The 20,810-nt window shown below is 36.4% G+C and overlaps 1 protein-coding gene across 6 annotated transcripts in view; it reads left to right on the top strand.

The window, feature by feature from the left end:
* Positions 1–20,810, top strand: part of SENP6 (SUMO specific peptidase 6) — a 132,711-nt gene that overhangs the window by 31,698 nt on the left and 80,203 nt on the right. For 4 of the 6 annotated variants that reach the window (XM_020901292.2, XM_020901287.2, XM_070480784.1 and 1 more), the window contains exons 2-5: positions 42–135; positions 2,102–2,162; positions 13,674–13,816; positions 17,781–17,876. In XM_020901292.2, coding sequence (XP_020756951.1) covers positions 42–135; positions 2,102–2,162; positions 13,674–13,816; positions 17,781–17,876 — 394 coding nt within the window. Of the gene's footprint in view, positions 1–41; positions 136–2,101; positions 2,163–13,673; positions 13,817–17,780; positions 17,877–20,810 lie in introns of those variants that run through there. The other 2 variants (XM_070480785.1, XM_020901306.2) reach the window with 2 other exon arrangements.

Here is a 20,810-nt window from a genome sequence, read left to right as displayed (position 1 = left end):
CTCTATTAATGAATACTTATCTGAGTTTGTTTTTATTTCAGCTTTGGCTAGATCAGAATCTAAAAGAGATGGAGGTTTTAAAAATAATTGGAGCTTTGATCATGGAGAAGAAAGTGAAGGAGATACAGATAAAGAGTAAGAATTTTTTTTACCCCCTCAGATATTTTATAAGAATGAAACTTTTCATTAGAAAAACAATTTATATTCCATAGAAATATTTTTAAGAGTATGATATTCTTAAGAAAACGTTGACTTACAGTAGCATTAAGGAAAGAAAAAGCAATTCTTTTATTGGTAAGTAATTATATGTGGTTTTATTTCTTCATCTTTTGCAATGTATAAATATGTACATATTATACAAGTAATCTTATAATTAAAAGTTGACCATATTATGGATTTTCTATTAAAGATACTGTTTTTTTTAATATGGCACTCTGATACTGTTTTTTTTAATATGGCACTCTGTTCAGGTAGTGATAAGAAATGCCACCACTTATCAGGACTGAATGAACCCAGATTACGATTCCTGAAATTTTAAGAAATTCCTTACAATTCCTTACGAAATTTGTAAGAAAGTTTAGTGTCTGTCTTTGCAGTTGAAACTCCCCCCACCCCCAACCCTCTCCCCAACCATGTTCATCATAGATTGCTACCAGAGAAAACTGAAACCCTATAAATGATAAACACAGGTGTTGACCCAGACAGAAGTTAAGTGAAGCGTACATTATACTTTGTTAATATACTTGGAGTGACTGCTGTAAATTTTTAAATTGCTTTCATACAACCTTTTGCATATCATGAGATTTGTATTACAAATTTAGTATTGCTATTAGTTTCTTAGTTGTTGATCTGGCTTCTGCTGGCCAGAACAAATAGCAAATTAAGAGACACGTAAATATATACACTTAAGTTCTACCAAAACTACAAATATTTTTTGGAAATTTTATGCAAGAAGTCATTCAGAGTATATTGGCTGAGTATTGTAGGTGCTTCCCTTCTGTCTAGGCAACAGCTCCATTCATCATTACCACTTTAGGTGCCTTCTCCTGTGAGATGTTGAATTTGAAGTTAAGTTTTATTTGAAGGAGAACTTTGAATGAACCAGTAAGTTTCTCACTCAAAATTGGCATTTTATGGTCTTCTTTCTTTTTGTTTCTGATTATTTTCTATTACAGATGTTTGTTACTTAGGTGTTGTTTTGATAAATTGACATTAAATCCGAAATTGAGTAGACCACCTTTAAATGTTAAGAAATATACCATTTTTAAACATTTTTGTAAAATGTTTGTAGGAGAGCATTTAAACAGTTAAGTTGTATACAAGCAATATTGAAATGTTTTACATATTTGTTAAAATAGCTAAGATTTTAACTAAAAACAGTTCAGCAGAATTGTCTTCAGAAGGATTTATTTTTACTTTATTTGATAGAATATTTGTCATGATTATATAAAAATGTGTCTTTTAAGGTGCTCCCTGTTCTGTATGCTTCATTTATAAATTACAGTTGGTTTATCATTGTGTTCAGATTAACATGAACTGTTAATAGATACATTATTCTGGTCTTTTAGAATCTGAGGTCAATAATTCTCAGTGAAGGTTTGATATTTCTCAGGATGATAGAGGTATAACTATTTTATTGGGTTATTACCATTGGAATTACTTTTTTTTCATCAACTAAGATTTTCTTAACGGTATGTTTCTTTACTTCTGAGTCCTTTCTCCCTAATTTAAAATGCAAGACAGAAAGAAAAAAATGAGTGAAAGTAGATGAAATCCATGGTTCGGATGAAAACAAAACTGTGTGTTCGCTCATGGCAGAGGTCAGCAAACAGTGGCCAGCGCGCAGCCTGGCCACTGTTGGATCGGAGCGCAGCCCCACATTTAGTCTGTGGCTGCCTTCATACTTCAGTCGCAAAGCAAAGATGAGTGTTGGCTTCAGAGGCCATATGGCTTGCAAAATTCTAAAATATTTAGTCTCTGGCCCTTTACAGAAAGTTTGCTGATCTCTGTATTTAGGTGAACAAGGAGAATAAAACTTTGAATTTAATGTATGAGTTGTAATTGTCACTTAAGATTTTTTCCCCCCTTATTTTCTATGTAGTGAGGCAAATCTACTCAGTGTAGATGAAGATGAGGATTCTGAAACCTCCAAAGGGAAAAAGGCAAGTGTTGCTTTTTAGTTTTTTTTTTTTTTTTAGGTTATATACTAAAAACTAATACATCAGGAGATTTCTATTTTTGATTGTAAGTCCAAGCCACCCACTTTCCCATCCCAGAGGCAAATGGTATTCCTAGGTTCTTGTTTATCTCATCAGAAATATTTTATTTATCACAAAGAAAATCTGTATTCTCATCCCACTTTCTTACTCTTTCTCCACCAGCAGTATATTGTACACACTGTAATCTTACTTTGTAAAATTAATGTATCTTAAGAGACCAACCATAAGAGTCCATTAAAATCACCCTCATTCTTTTCAGTCAGAGAAGACAATGGCACCCCACTCCAGTACTCTTGCCTGGAAAATCCCATAGATGGAGGAGCCTGGTAGGCTGCAGTCCATGGGGTCCCTAAGAGTTGGACACGACTGAGCAACTTCACTTTCACTTTTCAATTTCATGCGATGGAGAAGGAAATGGCAACCCACTCCAGTGTTCTTACGTGGAGAATCCCAGGGACGGGGGAGCCTGGTGGGCTGCTGTCTATGGGGCTGCGCAGAGTCGCCTGGTGGGCTGCTGTCTGTGGGGTCGCAGAGTCAGACATGACTGAAGCGACTTAGCAGCAGCAGCATTCTTTTCAGTAGGTGCATAGTATTCCATTGTATGATACACTGCTGTTATCCTCCACCAACATATGGAAAGATCTATCAACTTTCTTCCCCCACTTAAAATAATGTTGCATAAACTAGCCTCTATATGGGTTACTTAGCACATTTATCAGCATATCTGCAGGATAAATTTCTAGAAGTAGAGCTGATATATCAGGACAGGTACATTTCTAATTTTGTTATACCTGATTTAGACTTTCACCAGCAATGTCAGAGCATGCCTGTTTCCTCACACTTTAGCAATATTATCATCCTTTTGATCTTTGCAATAGAAAATAGTATCTCGGTGTAGTCCTACTTTGTATTTCTTTTGAGTATGGTTTGAATATCTCACTCATAATATGTATAGTCCATTTATTTCCCTTTTGATAATTGTTACTTGATATCTTCTGCCCATTTTTCCATTTAGTCTTTGGAATACTGTTGATTTGTAGAAATTCTTTTTATGTTGCATCTAAGACAGACATTTTCCCACATTTTTGACATCTGAAATCTAACTGGATGCCTCTTGTTGAGTTAAAAATGTTTTGTACATTAGTATAGACAGTAATAATGTATCTTATAATGTTTTCTTAGATTTGACAAAGTAATGGCATTTTAGAGAAGCTAGCCCACAGCTGTGCTACTAATAATAGTTATTAGTAATTTAAACTAGTTTTTTTCCGCTAATTTTTTGCCTTCACTTTTGGTGGTTATTGCCTTGGAGAAAAGATATTTGCTTACATTGTCAAATACACTATTTTTCTTTCATAGCTTTTGGGTTGAGTGTCTTGCTTCCTAATGATGTTAATTGAGTAACTTACTTTTAGACAAATAGTTTCACAATATCAATACAAAATATAGTTGCTAATAAAATGATTTAAAGTCTTTTTGCTTTCTTTCCTTGTTGGTGGCATATCTCACTAGGTTTATCCCACTAAAAAGTGTGTATTTAAATTACTCTGTTTTAAAGACACTTGAAATTATTTTTTCTTGGTTTGTAATTCTACCAGTTGGGTGAGAGTTTTGCTGATTTATTTATTTAAACTCATTTTTTGTTGATTTGAGGATTTGCTTTTTTAAAAATGTTTTGAACTTAATGTATTTTATAATTATGCAAAAGATGTTTTCATGGTTCCAAAGTCAAATCTGCAAAGAAATTTTATTCAGAGAAGTCTAGTTTTTGTCCTGATTCCCTCTTTCCCCTTCTCTTTTACCCATGGATGACCTGCTTTAGATATTATATGGCTTAGCCTTCCATTGTTTGTTTTTTTTTAACATTAGAATATGCCACCCTTCTTGAAGAAACTCTCCACATTGTTTGGTAGCTTGGTTTTTTACTTGGTAGTGTAGTGTAGTCTGTAAGGTAACTCCATAGCAAAGTATTTTGATATCTTTATCATCTGTTTTATTGCTAGATAGAGGCTTCCCTCATAGCTCAGTTGGCAATGCAGGAGACCCTGCTTTGATTCCTGGGCCTACCCAGAGAAGATCTTCCCGAGAAGATCTGCTGGAGAAGGCTCTATAGTATTGCTACTTATTGCTATGTAGTAGTCCAGTGAATAGATGTACTATAAATATACAGATATTCAGTTGATAAACCGAGGTTCTTCTCAGTCTTGATTTTTGATTTGGGAGGTTTGGCTTGGCTGGTAAAGAATCCGCCTGCAATTCAAGAGACCTGGGTTCGATCCCTGGGTTGGGAAGATTCCCTGGAGAAGGGAAAGGCTATACACTCCAGCATTCTGGCCTGGAGATTTCCACGGATTACATTATATAGTCCATGGACTTGCAAAGAGTCAGACACGACTGGAGATTTTTTTCTTGGAGATACCCTGCCCCCCCTTTTTAAAATATTTGCCTTTATAAAGTATTTGCCTTGTTACACATTTTTGAGGATGTACATGTTGATATTTTAAAAATAAAATTTATATGACACTATGTATCCTGTGATCTCTAAAGATAGTTCAGATCTGATATTCATCATCATCTATTTTAAAAATACATGTACAACAACATTGCAAATTCAACTATATTTCAATTTAAAAAAACTCTGAAAATATGTATGCCATTTCCTCTTTAACAGTTGTGCTTTTTTCTTTCAGTCTTAGTTGAGGCCCATAGGATCTTTGGTCTTCATTGTTGCTTGCTGGATCTTTAGTTGCAGTATGTGAACTCTTAGTTGCAGCATGTGGGATCTAGTTCCCTGACCACGGGTTACACCTGGGCTCCTTGAGTTGTGAGCATGGAATCTTAGCCACTGGACCAGTAGGGAAGTCCCTATATATGTATTTTAAATTCATATGATATATTTTTATGCAATTGAAAATATTTTAATTACTCTATCATACTTTATAAATATATATTTACTGAATAAAAAGATATATATGTTTACTGAAATTTAATATTTAGTGATCTTGCCACTAAAAGTTGTTAAGTATTCATTTTTTACTGGACCAAGTTATGTTTATAATTACTAATAAACATGTAATTTATCATTGTTAAACCTATTGTGTAGAGTTATATTGGAAATTTATTTATTAAAATGGTTGGCATTGCTGTTTTCTTTCCTTATTCATTTAGTTTATGTATTCATAAATATTAATTGCTATGCTGTAACTTCCAACAGTAATTTTATGTTTTTTTTAGATACAAGTACTGAGAAATCTTGGTCACATAATAGATGGATATAGTGATAATTGATATAGCATTTATCACTCAGTTCTTTCCTTTTGAATTAAATGGCAGAAATCACATAGCAGAAACTTCCTTGGTGGTCCAGTGGTTAAGACTCCTTGCAATGCAGGGATTCCGGTTCATTCTACAGTTGGGAAACTAAGACCCCCAGGTGATGTGGGGCAGCTTTGCCTGCATGATGCAACAGACAGCTTGTGTCATAACTACTGAGCCTGAGTGCCCAGAGGCTGCCAGTTCCAGGATTCTGCTGGAATCCTGTGCACTTCGGTGAAGAACCAGCATAGCCAAAAAAAAAGAAAGCACATAGCAATGTGATGGAAGTTTGAAAGTTTAACATAATTTGTAATCCAGTCTTTAGATTTGTTGTCCTTCTGAATTTGGGGGAAATATATTAAAAAAGGCTTTATCAATACTTAATGTGTAGCTAGTAGTTATACTTGTTACTTTTGTTTTAACCAGATGATCTCAGAAATAACTGAAAATACTGACATCTTGCTCGTTATTAATTGGCCTTTGCCCATATGGTTTTTAAAATATTTTGTTTTTGTATATTTTCTTAAATTTTGGAACTGCATGTTTAGCTCATGTGATCTCTGGAAATTGCTTCCACATTACTTACTTGACAAGGCCGATCCATAGTATAGCCAGTTAGTTAAATCAGAAATATTATTGATCTGTAATAAGTAGATTTTTTTCTGTTTTTATTTCAAATATACATGTTAATTTCCCTCCTCATGATGACATTTTACCATGGAATTCTAGTAGAAAAATACAGCCTTGGTTTTGACCTGAATTTTTTACCTGGTTGTAATAAATGTGTGCAAATTTAAATTTTTTTGGGAGGGGGGGGCTTTCTTTTCTTTCTCACATGATTTTTTTCTTTGGGGCAATGCTTTTCTTGATAATAACTAAAGTAGAGATATAAAGTCATTAAATGAAAATTTTCATCACTTTTGCTTTTCCATTTTGCATTATATTAAATAGTTATATTAAGAAAATCCTAATTTGGTCCAGAATACTGTTTTTAACAGAAATATATATAAAACAGGGAAAGATAGGAAACTCTACTATAGTGCCAGTATTTATAAATGTTCTTTTCATGAGGTTTTTAGACTCTTAATGTAAGTGAGAATTATGTCTTTTGTAAAGTGGCAGAAGTTTACTGTGAAAGTGAAGATGGGAAAGGAGATATTACATGATGCCTTTTCTGCAGATAGGTTTTAAAGTAAATCAATTTAAAGAAAGTGTTAAAGTGGTTGTTGTTGTTCAGTCAGTAAGTCGTGTCCAAACTTTTTTGCGACCCAATGGACTGCAGCACGCAGTCCCTTCACTATCTGCCCTTCACTATCTCCTGGAGTTTCCTCAAATTCATTGAGTCGGTGATTCCATCTAACCATCTCATCCTATGTTGCCCCTTTTGCCTTCATTCTTACCCAGCATCAGGGTCTTTTTCAGTGAGTCACCTCTTTGTGTTAGGCTGCTGAAATATTGGAGCTTCAGCTTCAGCATTAGTCATTTCAATGAATATTCAGGACTGATTTCCTTTAGGACTTGACTGGTTTGATCTTGCTATCCAGGGGACTCTCAAGAGTCTTCTGCAGCACGGCAGTTAAAAAGCAGCAGTTCTTTGGCGCTCAGCCTTGTTTATGGTCAAAGTCTCACATCTGTATATGACTACTGGAAAAACCATAACTTTGACTATATGGACCTTTGTTGGCAAAGTGATGTCTCTGCTTTTTAATATGCGTCTAGGTTTGCATCGTGTTCCTTCCAAGGAGCAAGCATCTTTTAATTTCATAGCTGCAGTTACAGTCTGCAGTTATTTTGGAGCCCAAGAAAATAAAATCTGTCACTGTTTCCATCTTTTCTCCTTCTGTTTTCATGAAGTGATGGGATTGGATGCCATGATCTTCGTTTTTTGAATGTTGAGTTTTAAGCTAGCTTTTTCACTCTTCACTTTCATCAAGAGGGCTCTTTAGTTCTTCCTCTCTTCCTGCCCTAAGGGTGGTGTCCTCTGCATATCTAGGGTTATTGATATTCCTTCCGGCATTCTTGATTCCAGCTTGTGCTTCATCCAGTCCGGCATTTTGCATGATGTACTCTGCATATAAGTTAAATAAGCAGAGTGACAATATGCAGCCTTGACGTGCTCCTTTCCAAATTTGGAACCAGTCCATTATTCCATGTCCAGTTCTAACTGTTGCTTCTTGGTCTGCACACGGGTTTCTCAGGAGATAGATAAGGTGGTCTGGTACTCCCATCTCTTTGAGAATTTTCCAGTTTGTTTGATCCACAGAGTCAACGGCTTTAGTGTAGTCAGTGAAGTAGAAGTAGATGTTTTTCTTTCTCTGTGCTCCAACGGATGTTGGCAGTTCAGTATCTGGTTTCTCTGCCGTTTGTAAACCTATCTTGTAAAATTGCTCAATTCGTGTACTGCTGAAGCTTTGCTTGAAGGATTTGAGTATTACCTTGCTAGTATGTAGAATGAGCACAGTTGTACAGTAGGAGTTGTTTCTTAAAATGATCCATATCTGTTTGTCCCTTAGAAAGTCTTAGTGTATAAGAAAGTCTTTTTAAGGGTGTGGATAATATATAGGTCCTCATGGATCATTGGTTTAAACTAATGTAGCCCCTTTACTATATTTGAAAATGAGTGTAGAATTAGGAGAAAACCTTTACTTTGGTCCAAAGTGTTTTAGTATTCTTCCCCTTCTCTTTCACAGAATAATCTCTTTGCCTTTGGGTTCCTGCAGTTTCATTGCGCCTCTTTATATAAAGAATGCATATTTTTTATTAATTCTGAAAAAATTTTGGTCATTATCTAGATGTTGCCTTTCCTCATTTTTTCTGGAACTAATTTTATTAGGTATAATTAGACCATCAATTTTTTTGCATGCCCTTTAACGTATACTTTATGTGTAAAAGAAAAAAGATAAAGGGCAAAAAAAAATCATTCCTGTACCATATTCTATATAGTTTATCATTCCTGTACCATATTCTATATAGTTTCCTCAGTTGTGTCTTCCAGTTCACTTTTATCTTCATCTATACCTAATCTGCTGTTTAGTCATTCATTTCTTTTTCTTTTTTTTTTAAATTTAAATATAATTTGTAGAACTATTAGTTCTCTTTTAAGATTTTATGTTTTTCATAGTGTTTTGTTCTTTCTGTACTGTTTCCATTTCAATTTTAAGAATTTCAGAACCTTTAACATATATTTTTAATGTCTTTAATCATTTAATAGATTCTTTTATCCTGTCTTATTTTCTGAAATTCTTAGATGCTAAATTTCCTGAATACTTTTTTTTTTTTAATTGTTGTGATGTGTGGTAAGCTTGGGTGGAAGATACACATGTTGGTAACTTTTGCACATTTAGCAGTCCCAATGAAATAATCATGTAGCAAAATATGTATTGTTAACAGTGTTCTAGATGATAGCGAGCAAACAAGACATGTTTCTTCTTCCTGTGGAGCTTGTATCCTGGTAACTGGCTGTTATTAGTTATTAATGATTAGTGCTATGATGCAAGGATGAGCACCCCAAGACTCCCAGGCCAGATCTGCCCACAGCATACAGTCTGTGACTTAGCGCGAGTGTGCGTTCAGTTGGTCAGTCGCGTGTCACTCTTTGCAACCCTGTTGACCATAACTTGCCAGGCTCCTCTGCCCATGGAATTTTGCAGGCAAGAATACTGGAGTTGGTTGCCGTTTGCTCCTCCTGGGGCTCTTCCCGAAGTAGGGATCAAACCTGGGTCTCCCACATTGCAGACAAATTCTTTACCACTGAGCCATCAGGGAAGCCCATATTAAAGTAGTTTGAATATCAGATTTTAGGTCAGCATATAACTATAGGATGGTTGTGAGAATTCTGAGACTATGTAATCCACCTAGGGCTTTTCATGTGGACTCTTTGCGACCTGTGAACTGTAGCCCACTAGGCTCCTCTGTCCATGGGATTCTCCAGACAAAAATACTGGAGTGGGTTGCGATGCCCTCCTCCAGGGGATCTTGCAGACCCAGGGATCAAACCCATGTCTCTTCTGGCAAGTGAGTTCTTTGCCACTAACGCCACCTGGGAACTGAGGGTTGGAGGGGAAGGAAAATTAAAGTTTTCAGGGGGCCTTTAGACTGAATTGGGGCTTCACTCATATCTCAGTTGGTGAAGAATCCTTCTGCAATGCAGGAGACCCTGGTTCGATTCCTGGCTTGGGAAGATCCCCTGGAAAAGGGCTAGACTACCCACTCCAGTATTCTGGCCTGGAGAATTCCATGACTTGTCTAGTATAGTCCATGGGGTTGCAGAGTCACACAGGACTGAGCAACGTTGACTTTCACTTTTAGACTGACTAGTAGCTAATCCATGAGATGGTGGTCATAAATGGCTCGAACTTTACTTGTTTACACCTTTTCTCCCAATAATTTGATGTAGATTACCAAGAATATGAGTAAAATGAAAGAAAATAAAAGTGATTACATAAAGAAAAGTAGATATGCCATGCATCTGAAATAATTTATATGTTGTATTTTAATTCAACGATATCTCTAAATTTTCTGGCAGCTTTAATTGTGTTCTGTAGGTTTGTAACTGCGTGAGAGGAGAATCTTTTACAAATTTACATCCTGTGATTCTCCTATGGGGTGACATTCCCCCTGCCTCCACCCCTGCAAGCTACTTTCTAAGTGTAACAGATAGTAAGGGCCCTTTCCTAAGGCAGTTTAACAATACACTAAATGTTTTGCAGTTATCTGCAAAACTGAATGTACTGTTTGTCTTATTGCGGACTGTATATAGCTTTTGATAGTAACCTGTTGGTAGCAGAATTGGGAAATTTAAGAATTTGTCTTATGCAAATCTTGCTTTAATGGTGAACTTGTGAGTTGCCTATTGCTGTGCCTAAATATTTTCTTAAAAAGGAAATTTGAAAATGTTTTAGCACTTAGTGAGAAATATGGTTGAATTTGCTGAGTTAAGTGCCTGTATATTGAGTAAGATAATTTTGGGTTAACCACTTCTTCAGAGGAAGGATTAGCTTTCTACATTTATTAACATATAAATAAATTTTTATTCCTTTGATTTTGAGATGTTATGATTTTGAGTGTTAACTTGGAATAACATAGTTTGGGTTTGTCTCTTCTTGTTAAGAATTAATATCTATAATTATATTTCCATAATTTATAGTATTTATATTTCTGCAAAATGAAGTGAAATGAAAGTCTCTTAGTCTCGTCTGACTCTCTGTGACTCCATGGACTGTAGCCCACCAGGCTCCTCTGTCCATGGAATTCTCCAGGCAAGAATACTGGAGTGCATTGCTATTCCCTTCTCCAGGGGATCTTCCAAACCCCAGCATTGAACCCAGGTCTCCTGCATTGCAGGCAGATTCTTTACCGTCTTTACCACTAGGGAAGCCCACATTTCTGCAAGTAACATTATAAAAACTTCCTTATATGCAGTGTAGTATGGGAAAGCATAGGGTTTGTTGTCGGGTCAATATTTTGTTCAAATCCATTTAACTAGTTTAGACAAGTTACTTTGCTTTCTAAGCTCAGTGATCTTTAATAACCTAGGAACAGAGTTCCCATAAAGTTTAAGTGATACATGGTGAAGAGATTTTGTTGGAGAAAGAGAACTGAAGTGGGAAATTTGAGCATATTAATCCTGTCATTCAGTTCAGTGGTGTCAAGTATCAGGCGTAGCTTCTGAATCCCAGTCTGAAGAACTACTGAAATGTGTAAAATATGCAGATTAAGTGAGCTATTGAGTATAAAGTAATTACCATAATGCCTATCTATATGTGTGTGTGTGTGTGTGTGTGCGCCTGTGCGCGCGCACGCGCTCAGTTGTGTCTGACTCTTTGAGACCCTGTGGGCTGTAGCTCAGAAGGTTCCTCTGTCCATGGGATTATCCCAGCAAGAATACTGGAGTGGGTTGCCATTTCCTCCTCCAAGGGATCTTCCTGACCGAGGGATCGAACCCACATCTCCTCAGTCTCCTGCATTGGCAGACAGATTATTTACCACTGAGCCACCAGCTCGGAAGCCAAATGCCATAAGCAGTCATTTATTTGTTGTAATTATCCGTATATGGAGGGGTGAAATTAAATGGTTAGTCTATAATGGAAATGTCTCAGGATTTTTTTGGCGTGTGCACACTGCTGTATTTATTTTTGGCTGTGCTGGGTCTTCGTTGCTGCACAGGGCCTTTCTCTAGTTGCGGTGAGGGCGGGCCACTCTTCATTGAGGTGCACAGGCTTGTCATTGCAGTGGCTTCTCTAGTTGCCAAGCACAGGCTCTAGGCACATGGATATGGTAGTTGCGGCACATAGGCTTAGTAGTTGCCACTGCTCTAGGGCCTGCAGGCTTCAGCATTTGTGGCTCAGAGGCCCCTTTTCAGCAGTATCTGTGAAACCTGGGGACTTGTTAGAAATGCATATTCTCTGGCTCATCCCAAACCTACTGAGTCAGAATAAACTGTAAGGGTTGGATACAGCAGTTTGTTTTAACAAACCATCCAGGTAGTTCATCTAGATTTACTGTAAAATCTAAACTTCAACTGGAGATTGAGATGAATGGAAGCTGGATTTATAGATCTAATTCAGCCTTGCTGCTGCTGCTGCTCAGTCGCTTCAGTCGTGTCCGACTCTGTGCAACCCCATGGACGGCAGCCCACCAGGCTCCCCCATCCCTGGGATTCTCCAGGCAAGAGGACTGGAGTGGGTTGCCACTTCCTTCTCCGTTGCGTGAAAGTGAAGTCACTGAGTCATGTCCTACTCTTAGCAACCCCATGGACTGCAGCCCATCAGGCTCCTCCATCCATGGTATTTTCCAGGCAAGAGTACTGGAGTGGGGTGCCATTGCCTTCTCTGAATTCACCCTTAATTTACTCTTATTCATATATCCTCATTCTGATTTTGAGGTGTTTTAAGAGTCAGTCCATACTTAGTGGATGCTGAACTCTACTTTTGTCTCCCCAGCTTTCTGACTCTGCTGGGTGTTCAGCTTAGTTTCTCAGCCTCTCATCTTCTGCAGCTCCAGACGTTGCATCTTCTGGAGACAGCAGGTGTCTCAGGAAAATAAGAGTCTGGGCTTAGACCTCTGAGTTTCTTGTCACTGTCACTTAATTCTTCACTGCCTTGGTATCCCCCAGGTGCTTCAAACAGTTTCTTTTTTTAAGAATTTATATTTTGTCCAGCTTTTCTAGTTTTCAGAGAATAAAGGGAAGACTTAGCCACTTACCTTGTCTGTCATCGTAAGTGAAGGCGTCCAAAGTACATGGCTGTGAAAGATTAAGATGTAAGAAACTGTCTCAAGGAGGAGAAAGTGTTAAGCAGTGTTTAAAATAGGTCTTTTGGGGGTTTTGTAGTATTCATATGCCTGAAAACAAAAACAGTCCTGGCACAATGAACTCCTCACAAAAAAGACTTTTTTTGGTGGGAAAAAATTTTTTTTTTTTCAAGTGAATTTTTAGGTTTCTATGGAGATAATTGATTGGCGAAGAGGTTATCTTATGACTATTTTCTTGTAAAAAAGTAAAAATTTAAAATACTAGACTGCTGTTTCAAAAGCAATATAAAAGTAGATAAAGAGTGATTTTTAAAATACTGTTTTGGACAAGGTATTTCTAAGAATTTGGGACTTTTTTCTTAACTGCAAAGTGATGGTTATTGGTATATTTGTATTATTATTTTCAAGTATTAAGATATGAAGCCATTATCTCAGTTTCTGTGTTTATGTAGAAACTTTGATGCTAAAGCCATTGTCCTTTACAGTGACAACTTACTGCTGTATTTGGATGTCCTGTCCTACAGGTGCATCAAGGCCTGTTTCGCAGGGGAAATGTTTATATTTTGCTTTCAGCTAAAGATAGCTTAAGATGCTCCACCCTCATCCCTTTTGTTTTTCTTGTAATTTTCTCAAATATCTTTGGTGATGCTGAAATGAAAAGGAAGTAATATGATAAATACCCATGTTCCTATATATTTGTATTGTGCTTAAGGGAAGAAAAAGTACTACAGTTGAAAAGTCTGTGCCACTGCCACCCCTTTCCCCCATTTCCAATAGCTGGTATATTTTTACTATTTTTTTTTAATAAATGGATTTTCAAATACTTGTTGATAAATTATCTTATTTTGTCGTTTATTGACTCTTAACAATTTATGGGTCTTTTTACAGTTAAATCGTCAATCTGAAGTTGTTGCTACTAGTTCTGTTGATCCATGGAAGGCATGTGCAAGACGAAACAAGACTGAAAGTTTAAAACCTTTGAAAGGCAACGCAATTGGACTTAACATGTTGAGCAACAATAAGAAATTGAGGTATCTGCTCTTTACCATACGTCCCTACAGAAAAGATGAACATTTGACGCCAGAAGCTGATTGGCCGCGTTTGGTCAATTGGCCCAACCTGTGCCTTTTGTTGTCAGTTTGTCATTAGAGCCAAGAGATGGAATGGCCCTCGTGTGTGAATTCTTTGCTTTGAATTTTGGGAATAGGATGGATTGCAGTGATTTCTCGGTTTGGAATAAAAATATTGAAAGGAAAATTTTGGTACACGAGGATTTCGTAGAATGAACTTGCTTTCAAACAGCAAAATTTTGGTCATAATATTAAAAGTCATGACTCCATTGGGAAATACTTACCAGGATATCTCAGTGTTGTTGTTGTCAGTCACTCAGTTGTGTCTGACGCTTTGCCACCCCATGGACTATAGATTACCACGATTCCATGTCCTTCACCATCTCCTGGAGTTTGCTCACACTCATATCTATTGAGTCAATAATGCCATCCACTCATCTCATCCTCTGTCATCCCCTTCTCCTCCTGCCCTCAATCTTTCCCAGCATCAGGGGTCTTTTCCAGTGAGTCGGCTCCTCGCATCAAGTGGCCAAAGTATTGGAGCTTCAGCTTCAGCATCAGTCCTTCCAGTGAATCTTCAGAGTTGATTTCCTTTAGGATTGACTGGTTTGATCTCCTTGCTGTCCAAGGGACTCTTATTTATACTTACTTATTTTCCTTTGTATTTGGAAGGATTCCATATATAAAACAGATCAGTTCCATTTTGGTTTTGAAGAATGCTAATATTTTTTCCTAAATAGTTATCTGCCTATTAATTTTGCTTGTGCAGTCCTTCATTGACCTGAAAGCTTTCATCTTAAGATTAACAAATCAACTTTTACCTTCTGATTCATGCTATTTGGATCTTCTAAAAAAAAAATCTCCTCACTCTTAAGTCATAAAGATACTTAAGTATACATAAAAATCAGTCAGTTCAGTCGCTCAGTCGTGTCCGACTCTTTGTGACCCCATGGACTGCAGCATGCCAGGCCTCCCTGTGCATCTCCAACTCCCAGAGTTTACTCAGACTCAAGTCCATTGAGTCAGTGATGCCATCCAACCATCTCAGCCTCTGTCATGCCCTTCTCCTCCCGCCTTAAATCATTCCCAACATCAGGGTCTTTTCCAGTGAGTCAGTTCTTTGCATCAGGTGGCCAAAGGATTGTAGCATCAGCTTCAGCATCAGTCCTTCCAATGCATATTCAGGGCTGATTTCCTATAGGATTGACTGGTTGGATCTCCTTGCAGTCCAAAGGACTCTCAGGAATCTTCTCCAACACCACAGTTCAAAAGCATCACTTCTTTGGTGCTCAGCCTTCTTTATGGTCCAACTCTCACATCCATACATGCCTACTGGAAAAACCATAGCTTTGACTATGTGAACCTTTGTCAGCGACATGACATCTCTGCTTTTTAATATGCTGTCTAGATTTGTCGTAGCTATTCTTCCAAGGAGCAAGCATCTTTTCATTTCATGGCTAGTGTCACCATCCACAGTGATTTTGGAACCCAAGAAAATAAAGTCTGGGCTGTTTCACTTTCTTCTCCCATCTATTTGTCATGAAGTGATGGGAGCAGATGGCATAATATTTGTCATGAAGTGATGGGAGCAGATGGCATAATCTTAATATTCTGAATGTTGAGTTTTAAGCCAGCTTTTCACCCTCCTCTTTCACCTTCATCAAGAGTCTCTTTCATTCCTCTTTGCTTTCTGCCTTTAGGGTGGTGTCTGAGGTTATTGATATTTCTCCCAGCAATCTTGATTCCAACTTGTACTTCATCCAGCTCAGCATTTTGCTTAATGTACTCTGCATTTACGTTAAATAAGCAGGGTGACAATACACAGCCTTGACGTATTCCTTTGCCAGTTTTGAACCAGTCCATTGTTCCATGTCTGGTTCTAACGGTTACTTATTTACCACCATACAGGTTTCTCAGGAGGTCAATAAGGTGGTCTCGTATTCCCATCTCTCGAAGAATTTTCCACAGTTTGTTGTGATCCACACAGTCAAAGCTTTAGGGTAGTCATTGAAGCAGAAGTAGGTGTTTTTCTGTAATTCTCTTGCTTCTTCTGTGATCCAACAGATGTTGGCAGTTTGTGATCTCTGGTTCCTCTGCCCTTTCTAAATCCAGTTTGTACATCTGGAAGTTCTTGGTTCACGTACTGTTGAAGCCAAGCTTGAAGGATTTTTAGTCTTACCTTGCTAGTGTGTGAAATGAGCACAGTTGTATGGTAGTTTGAACGTTCTTTGGTATTGCCCTTTTTTGGAATCAGAATAAAACTGACCTTTTCCAGTCCTATGGCCACTGCTGCATTTTCCAAATTTGCTGGCATGTTGAGTGCAGCACTTTCACAGCATCATCTTTTAGGATATGAAATAGCTCAACTGGAATTCCATCCCCTCCACTAGCTTTGTTCATAGTAATGCTTCCTAAGGCCCACTTGACTTTTACACTCCAGGATGTCTGGCTCTAGGTGAGTGATTACATCATCGTCCTTATCTTGGTTATTAATACATTTTTTGTACAGTTCTTCTATGTATTGTTGCCTGGTCGTCTTAGTCTTAATCTCTTCTGCTTCTGTTAAATCCTTACCTTTTCTCTCCTTTATTGTACCCATCTTTGCATGAAATGTTCCTTTGTTATCTCTAATTTTCTTGAAAAGATCTCTAGTCTTTCTCATTCTATTGTTTTCCTCTGTTTCTTTGTATCGTTCACTTAAGAAGGCTTTCTTATCTCTCCTTGCTATTCTTTGGAACTCTGCATTCACTTGGGTATATCTTTTCCTTCGTTTTTTGCCTTTTTCTTCTCCTTTCTCATCTATTTGTAAGGCCTTCTTAGAAAACCATCTTGTCTTCTTGTATTTCTTTTTTGTGGGCATGGTTTTGGTCACCACAGTGTTATTAACCTCCGTCCGTAGTTCTTAAGGCTTTCTATCAGATCTAATCTGTTGAATCTGTTTGTCACTTCCACAGTATAATCATAAGGGATTTGACTTAGATCATACCTGAATGACCTAGGGGTTTTCTCTACTTTCTTTAAGTCTGAATTTTGCAATAAGGAGCGTATGATCTGAGCCACAGTCAGCTCCAGATCTTGTTTGTGCTGACTATTATATAGAGTTTCTCCATCTTCGGCTACAAAGAGTAAAATCAGTTTGATTTCGGTATTGACCATCTGGTGATGTCCATGTGTAGATTCTTTTCTTGTGTTGTTTGAAGAGTATGTTTGCTATGGCCAGTGAGTTCTCTTGCAGAACTCTCAATGAGGAACTCCTTTTATTTTCTTTCTTTTTTTTTTCCTTAAGATTTCTTATTCCACTTCTAGATATAATTCATCTTTCCTAGTTGTTGTCATAGTGAACCACTGTTACTGATATGATTGGTCTATTGCATATCCCAGAAATAGGATTGAAATCATTGTTCTTTTTTACCTTCTCAGTTTATAGTCAACTGAGAAACATAAAGGCTAAATAATTTTCAAGTCAGTGGAGAGTCAAAAGTAGAATTTAGCACTTTTAACTTTTTTTATAATTAACACTTAATATTATTTTGGCACATAAGAAAGCTTTGTATATTCATAGTATATAGTTTAAAAGCTTTTTTCCCCTCAATGGATATTCCTAAATTGAGAATAAGATGAAATATATCTGGATTAATTTACAGGAAATATTACAGTGCGAAACATACATTTAGTATTCCTCATTTCTGTTCTGATGTTCTACTCTTCACCTTCTTTAATAAATTGGATTGGAAACATTTTGGAAACAAATTCAGAAAGTGGAAACTATTGGAAAACTTAACATGGGCAGGGGTTTATGTATAAAAAAGTTCTTATAAGTGATAAAAGCTTTTTGTGTGTGTCCTCAGATTTTAAAGGATGCATTTTTCTTATGTATATGTAATTTTTCCCTGTTTAATTTTTTCTTTGTTTCTTGACTCTGCAGTGAAAATACACAAAATACATCATTATGTTCTGGAACTGTAAGACGTTTTTCTCATGCTAATGCACAGATAGCAATAGTAAAAACAGCAGCCCAAAGGTAAGGATTCTAATTACCATTGTCTAGTATATACTCATCATCCTCTTTAATAAGAGTTGGTCACTGCCTTTTTTTTTTAAAAAAAAAACCTTTTTTTCTTACTTTCTAGAACTTCACTGTGTTTCCATTGTCTCTAAAGAGATACTCATGTTTCTGATAGAATTCATGCCCTACAATTTTATTATTTTATATCTACTTTTAAATAAATCACAGTCTGTAAATAGAGACATTTTAAGTAAAAGCCATTCTATTGGATTATGTTCCTGTTAAATTAAGCTGATTTTTACATTTGATAGAGAAGTCTTCAGCTGGTAGTTTAGTTCTGACGAGTCAAACTATAGTTATTACTTTACTCTCTTTGTAAGGTTTATAAGATTTCATAGTATCAAAGTAAATCACATTGTTAATTTTAAATGAGAAACTTTTGTGTTTTCATAAATATGACTCTTCTCATTGATCGTGAAAGTACTACTTGAATCTTGAAATAATACAAGTGATAGTGTAATAGTTGATGTTCTTAAATGCTTTTGAGATTATTCATAACCATTTTTGGATGGTAATGAAGTTTCAGTTGAATTACAGTTCTTAGTCAATTTCAGCTGACAAAAAGTTTTTAGGCTCCAACAATTACAAAATAATTTATCTCTTTATTTCTTGCATTTTGAATAGTTGCATTAAATTTTTATAGCTAGTAAAACTTAAAGGTTTTTTTAATATGTGCTAGATATTTATTTTAAAATATGTACTAGATGTTTTTCTTCAGTTTTTAGACTGCTGATCTAGACTGCTCTTCATTGAAAAAACATGTTCTGACTCTTACCCTTGCTGTTATTTGCTATAACATAGTTTCGACTTAAAAACCTTAAATTTTTCTCATACTTTAGCATTATAAGAAAATCTTTTCTTTGCCTAAATATATTATTTTTCATAGTTTTAATGTAAGATGTTTTAGAAATTCAGCTAAAAAGATGGACAAATTACTATACATACCAAAAAATTGACTTGCCTTACAAATCAAGCTCTGTGGCCTACACGTAGCACAACATGAGAAGAAACAGTAAAAAGGAAAGTAATTAAGGGGAAGAAAGAAGTGTAGAAGGATAGACACACTGTTTCTCATATGCTGATCACATTGATGTAATTCATCACTGAGAAAAATCTGTCTACTTTCTTTTCTGAAAATGAGGTATAAGTTGAAATTCTAATTTATAATCAAGTGATGTATTCTACAACCAAAATTATTACTGGTTTAGAAGTTATCTGTTAGTTTAGAATTATTTACATTATGCCTATTCTCCCCATCTCGCCTTTCTTCATTGGTAATGTTAAAAATTGATTTCAGTTTGGGAATTGGCTTGTGTTTTTTTTTTTATTCCATGTCATGGCACCTCTTATACCTTGCCATGTATAAGGTATATATTACCTTATACATTAAGCCTCTGTATTAAAGATTAGTTTCTGTTAATAGGAGTGGTATTTATTAGTAGAATAATGTTTCTTAGAAAAATTAAAAACCTGATATAATTTGTATTTAAAAAACTATCCTGAGTGAAAATACAGAGTGAAGAACAAGTAGGGGCATTAAGGAAAACTGTGAAGTGTCATGTCTACAGGACAGATTCTCCTTATGTTTCTCTCTCATGGAATAAATATTTCTTAGTGCTACTACAGTGTAACTGTCATTAAAAGATTTTGACATACAAACACCAGTCACTGAGAGTTTTCCCAGTTTCCTTCCTTCAAAAATTTTCAGTGATTTTATGCTACATACCTATGGCTCAGTAGGTAAAGAATCCACCTGCAGTGCAGGAGACACAGGAGACGCAGGTTCGTTCCCTGGGTTGGGAAGATCCCCTGGAGGAGGAAATGGCAACCCCTTCCAGTATTCTTGCTGGGATAATCCCATGGAGAGAGGAGCCTGGCGGGCTAGAGTCCAAAGGGTTGCAGAGAGTGGAACACGATTAAGCATGCAGGATGCTACATACACGTACCTATGTACTTAGGTACAGAGTAGCCAAAGATGAGTATGACAGTTTTTTCCTTGAAGCTCAAGTTTGGTTAGGGTAGAAACAAACAAATGTTTACCTGGTGAGTACAGTGTAGCCAATATACAAAGTATGTGTAGTACTATTTATAGCAGTGAAGAATTCACAAAGAAAGTATTAAAGAAGCTTTTGAGTGTTTTAGCTAGAAGAGAACACTCCATGGGGTAGAAACCACATCTTCAATGGGCATGAAAAAAGCCTTCACCCAAGATGATAACTAGCAAACCTTTGGTTTTAGTGTAGTGTTGGCACAATTGTCAGGTCCGAGATGTGTAAAAAGCACACTGGCTTTTACGGTTTCACCTAATTTTTCTTATTTTCTCACTTCTGCATTTGGAACTAAAGGCAGTGTCACTAGTTGGTAATTCACACACATAATCCATGCCTCCTGGGGTGAGTGGTGTAACCTGTTTCTTAAGTAAATCAGACCTGCATTTTTAATAATTTGTAAGATATTGAAATAAGTACATCACACCTTTTTAATCTAAAAGAAAGGAGTGTTAAAGTATCAGATCAGATTAGCTACTATTTGGAGGATATTATGGGTGCAGTCTGGTTTCTTATTATTCCAAATGCGAATTAATATTTAAAAGGTAGGTTGTTTATGTACTAGCAGTGATGGAGATAGTATAGAAAAAAATGAAATGCAGAAAATTAAAATCTTTATAACTGTACCACCTCCACTCGTAACTTTAACCAGACTTGGAAAAAGAGCTTATTTATTGATTTATGTTTTGTATACATATTCGCCTTTTTTTTTTTTTTTTTTAATTAAAGCTAGGTAGAAAGGCGTAAAAGGACCCTAGGGGAACATGAATGTTTACAAAAGCATATATAATTCATAAATGGGAAAATTGGCTCTTGGAATAAGCAAGATTTCATTATTAAT

The sequence above is a fragment of the Odocoileus virginianus genome, chromosome 19, assembly GCF_023699985.2.
Source record: "Odocoileus virginianus isolate 20LAN1187 ecotype Illinois chromosome 19, Ovbor_1.2, whole genome shotgun sequence".
NCBI lineage: Eukaryota > Metazoa > Chordata > Mammalia > Artiodactyla > Cervidae > Odocoileus > Odocoileus virginianus.
This window is presented reverse-complemented; position numbering and strand designations above follow the sequence as displayed.